General features: G+C 51.3%; 1 protein-coding gene across 1 annotated transcript in view; it reads right to left on the reverse strand.

Moving 5' to 3' along the window:
- vwa5b2 (von Willebrand factor A domain containing 5B2) overlaps positions 1-5,000 on the reverse strand; it is a gene marked incomplete at its 3' end in the record, with an annotated part of 23,711 nt that overhangs the window by 17,477 nt on the left and 1,234 nt on the right. The window contains exons 2-3 of the mRNA XM_084458356.1: positions 1,860-2,061; positions 982-1,188 (exon numbers count right to left, since the gene is read on the reverse strand). Of these exons, the coding sequence (XP_084314482.1) occupies positions 982-1,188; positions 1,860-1,998 (346 nt within the window). The 5' untranslated portion in view covers positions 1,999-2,061. The remainder of the gene's footprint in view (positions 1-981; positions 1,189-1,859; positions 2,062-5,000) is intronic.

The following is a 5,000-nucleotide window of genomic DNA, read 5'->3' on the forward strand; positions in this document are numbered from 1 at the left end:
ATGGTCCTCCATGGCGGGAGCTTCCACCGGCCACAGTTACAGTAGAGGTACTGTACAGTGTGCGTTTTGTGTTGTGTTGTGTTGTGTTGTGTTGTGTTGTGTTGTTATGGGCTGATCTCTATACTAAAGAGGGCCGCGTCTTCTGTCCATGTCCTTGATTGGATCAGGCTCATTAGAGCTCAGTAATGTCTGACTGAGTTATTGTTAACTGAACATGCCTGTGGTGAAGATGCACATTTCATGACTCAGCATTTGTATGTGACGTAATGTGCCACTATTCTCTCTCTCTCTCTCTCTATCTCTCTCTCCCTCTATCTCTCTCTCCCTCTGTCTCTCTATCTTTCTCTCTCTTTCTGTCTCTCTCTCTCTTTCTCTCTCTGTTTCTTCCTGTCTGTTTTAGTCTTTCTGTATCTCTAACTAAAAAGGGATGTCTTTGTTCCCCCTCCTCCTACTTCTCCTTCATCTCCTCCTCCTCCTCCTCCCCCTCCTCCTCCCCCTCCTCCTCCCCCTCCCCCTCCTCCTCCTCCTCCTCCTCCATCTCCCGTTCCATCTCCCCCTCCTCCTCCTCCCCCTCCTCCTCCTCCTCCTCCTCCATCTCCCCCTCCTCCCCCTCCTCCTCCATCTCCCGTTCCATCTCCCCCTCCTCCTCCTCCTCCTCCTCCTCCTCCTCCTCCATCTCCCCCTCCTCCCCCTCCTCCTCCATCTCCCGTTCCATCTCCCCCTCCTCCTCCTCCCCCTCCTCCTCCTCCATCTCCCCCTCCTCCTCCTCCCCCTCCTCCTCTCCCTCCCCCTCCTCCTCTCCCTCCCCCTCCTCCTCCTCCATCTCCTCCTCCTCCTCCTCCCCCTCCTCCTCTCCCTCCTCCTCCTCCTCCTCTCCCTCCCCCTCCTCCTCCTCCCCCTCCTCCTCCTCCTCCTCCTCCTCCTCCTCCCCCTCCTCCTCCTCCTCCTCCTCCTCCTCCTCCTCCTCCCCCTCCTCCTCACCGTTGGTGCACTGTATGTCCAGGCTGGAGGAGCCACAGCAGCCCCAGTCTCGTCCGGCGCCGTCCAGACTGGACCCTGGGAAGCAGTCCAGACAGCAGTCCTCCGGCCGGCCCCGGCTCTGGATCTGCACCCCCACCGTCCGGCCCGCCACCACGGCCTGGAAGCCCACCACCACCTCCCTCTCCCCCAGGGGGTACACGAACACGCCTGGAGGGACGCGCACACACACACACACACACACACACACACACACACACACAGCACACACACACACACGCACACACACACACACACACACACACACACAGCACACACACACACACACACAGCACACCGCCAGCACAACATGCAAAAAGGTTCCATGTTAATCATATTCATAATACATATATATCTGTTGCTCAGGAGGTAGAGCAGGTCGTCCCATAACCGCAGGGTTGGCGGTTCCAATCCCGGCTCCTCCTGTCCACATGTAGAAGTGTCCTTGGACGAGACACTGAACCCCAAATTGCTCCCAATGAGCAGGTTAGCACCTTGCATGGCAGCTGCCACCCATGGTGTGTGCATGTGTGTGTGAACGGGTGAATGAGAGGCCATTGGTGAGTGAATGTGTGTGTGAACGGGTGAATGAGAGGCCATTGGTGAGTGAATGTGTGTGTGAACGGGTGAATGTGTGTGTGAATGGGTGAATGAGAGGCCACTGTGAAGCGCTTTGGATAAAAGCACCATATACTGTAAGTGCAGTCTATTTACATTTAAAAAGTATCAAATATCCATAATAAACATTGAGAAGCGTATATTATTGTCATGTATTATTAAAGACTAAACCCCTCCAGAAGCGATCTATGAAGCGCGTCTCTCCTCAACGCGTCTCTCCTCACCCTCGACGGACTCTGCGTCCGTGTTGGCGTAGGTGAGCTGGGCGCTGGTCCCCAGGGAGCAGCCGTTGGCGCAGGACTTGATGCAGGAGGCCTTGAGGAGCAGCGGGGCCCAGGTGGACCGGTTCCTCAGGCCCGGCATCTTCTCCCGCACCTCCGGGCACCAGCAGGCATCTACACGGACAGCTACACAGGGGTCCTCGGACTGGCGAGATAGAGAGAGTTTTATGTTCAGTGTTCCACGCTGTGTGGGTGCGTACGCATGCGCATGCATATATAGAGAGGGTCCTTTTTCCACTGTTTCCCAGGACCGGTGTTATCACAGAGAAGGATCAGAGAGGCTCATGGGAAGTGGGCGGTGTAGCTGAGAGGGGGCAGAGGGCAATGGCCGCCATAGCAGGAGCAGGAGGAGGAGGAGGAGCAGGAGGAGGAGGAGAGTGTTTTCATCAGAATGTTCTCAGACCACTTCAGAAGCACGAAGCCGTTAAAGTGTCATCCCTAACGGAGGCCGACCTCTCACCGACCTCTCACCGACCTCTCACCCCGTTTCACCCTCGCAGACAAACTTCCAACGTCAGAATAGAATCAGGGTTCTACTAGACTACACGCTCCCGTCAGAATAGAATCAGGGTTCTACTAGACTACACGCTCCCGTCAGAATAGAATCAGGGTTCTACTAGTCTACACGCTCCCGTCAGAATAGAATCAGGGTTCTACTAGTCTACACGCTCCCGTCAGAATAGAATCAGGGTTCTACTAGACTACACGCTCCCGTCAGAATAGAATCAGGGTTCTACTAGACTACACGCTCCCGTCAGAATAGAATCAGGGTTCTACTAGTCTACACGCTCCCGTCATTAGAATCGGGTTCTACTAGACTACACGCTCCTGTCAGAATAGAATCAGGGTTCTACTAGACTACACGCTCCCGTCAGAATAGAATCAGGGTTCTACTAGACTACACGCTCCCGTCAGAATAGAATCAGGGTTCTACTAGACTACACACTCCCGTCAGAATAGAATCAGGGTTCTACTAGTCTACACGCTCCCGTCAGAATAGAATCAGGGTTCTACTAGACTACACGCTCCTGTCATCTCCATAATGATATATAATAATAATAATAATAATAATAATATTAAAACATTTATTAAACATGTATTATTATTATAATAATCATAATAATATTATGGGAAGTGTTTTGTCTTGGCTTATGCAAATGAACCTGCATGATCACAGTCTTTCCAGAATCTTCTAGTCTGTGATTTAAAAACACACACTGTCTTCAGATGTGAGAAGGAGTCAGACTTTAGTCTTAAAAGTCTTTTCAAGGTCTTCTAGTGTGTGAGAGGCATACGGTGAAGTGACTGGACTCTACTCTCTCTCTATCTCTCTCTCTCTATCTCTCTCCTCACTATCTCTCTCCTCTCTCTCTCTATCTCTACTCTCTCTCTCTATCTCTCTCTACTCTCTCCTCTCTCTCTCTACTCTCTCCTCTCTCTCTCTCTATCTCTCCTCTTTCCTCACTCTATCTCTCTCCTCACTCTCTATCTCTCTCCTCTCTCTCTCTATCTCTCTCCTCTCTCTCTCTCTACTCTCCTCTCTCTCTCTATCTCTCTCCTCTCTCTCTCTATCTCTCTCTCTATCTCTCTCCTCTCTCTCTATCTCTCTCCTCTCTCTCTCTATCTCTCTCCTCTCTCTCTCTCTACTCTCCTCTCTCTATCTCTCTCCTCTCTCTCTCTATCTCTCTCTCTATCTCTCTCCTCTCTCTCTCTCTCTCTCTACTCTCCTCTCTCTCTCTATCTCTCTCCTCTCTCTCTATCTCTCTCTCTATCTCTCTCCTCTCTCTCTCTATCTCTCTCCTCTCTCTCTCTATCTCTACTCTCTCTCTCCTCTCTCAATATCTCTCTCCTCTCTCTATCTCTCTACTCTCTCTCTCTATCTCTCTACTCTCTCTCTCTATCTCTCTACTCTCTCTCTCTATCTCTCTCCTCTCTCCTCACTCTCTCTATCTCTCCTCACTCTCTATCTCTCTCCTCTCTCTCTATCTCTCTCCTCACTCTCTATCTCTCTCCTCACTCTCTATCTCTCTCCTCTCACTCTCTCTATCTCTACTCTCTCTCTATCTCTCCTCTCTCCTCACTCTCTCTATCTCTCTCCTCACTCTCTATCTCTCTCCTCTCTCTCTCTCTCCCTCTCTCCTCACTCTCTCTCTCTCTCTCTCCCTCTCTCCTGATGCATAGCAACCGGTCGTCGAGGCTGTCTCAGGGCAGGAGGACAGGCCAATCATTAACAGATCTGGTCAACACTGAACACACCTAGTATTAACGCCTCACACTTCCCCTCGATGGCTGCCAGCACACCAACACTAACCTGACCACAAGACAGACGGCTTTAACCCAACACTAACCTGACCACAAGACCGACGGCTTTAACCCAACACTAACCTGACCACAAGACCGACGGCTTTAACCCAACACTAACCTGACCACAAGACCGACAGCTTTAACCCAACACTTACCTGACCACAAGACAGACGGCTTTAACCCAACACTAACCTGACCACAAGACAGACGGACAGCTCAACCCAACACTAACCTGACCACAAGACAGACAGCTCAACCCAACACTAACCTGACCACAAGACAGACGGCTTTAACCCAACACTAACCTGACCACAAGACAGACGGCTTTAACCCAACACTAACCTGACCACAAGACAGACAGCTTTAACCCAACACTAACCTGACCACAAGACAGACAGCTCAACCCAACACTAACCTGACCACAAGACAGACAGACAGCTCAACCCAACACTAACCTGACCACAAGACAGACAGACAGCTCAACCCAACACTAACCTGACACACTAGTACACACTGGTAATGGTGGTGCTGTTAGCAGGTCACAGCTCAGTACACAATTGTGTGTGTGTGTGTGTGTGTGTGTGTGTGTGTGTGGGGGGGTGTTTGCTCTGGTCAGGTAATGGTTCCTCCACATCGACTTCTGTCTAAGTAGATCAACAGCTTCCATCTGGCTACCGTGCTCTGGTCTGACCTGCAAACACACACACACACACACACACACACACACACACACACACACACACACACACACACAGCCTGGAGCTACATGGGCTCTGGTCT

The sequence above is a fragment of the Borostomias antarcticus genome, assembly GCF_949987555.1.
Source record: "Borostomias antarcticus genome assembly, chromosome: 24".
Lineage (NCBI taxonomy): Eukaryota > Metazoa > Chordata > Actinopteri > Stomiiformes > Stomiidae > Borostomias > Borostomias antarcticus.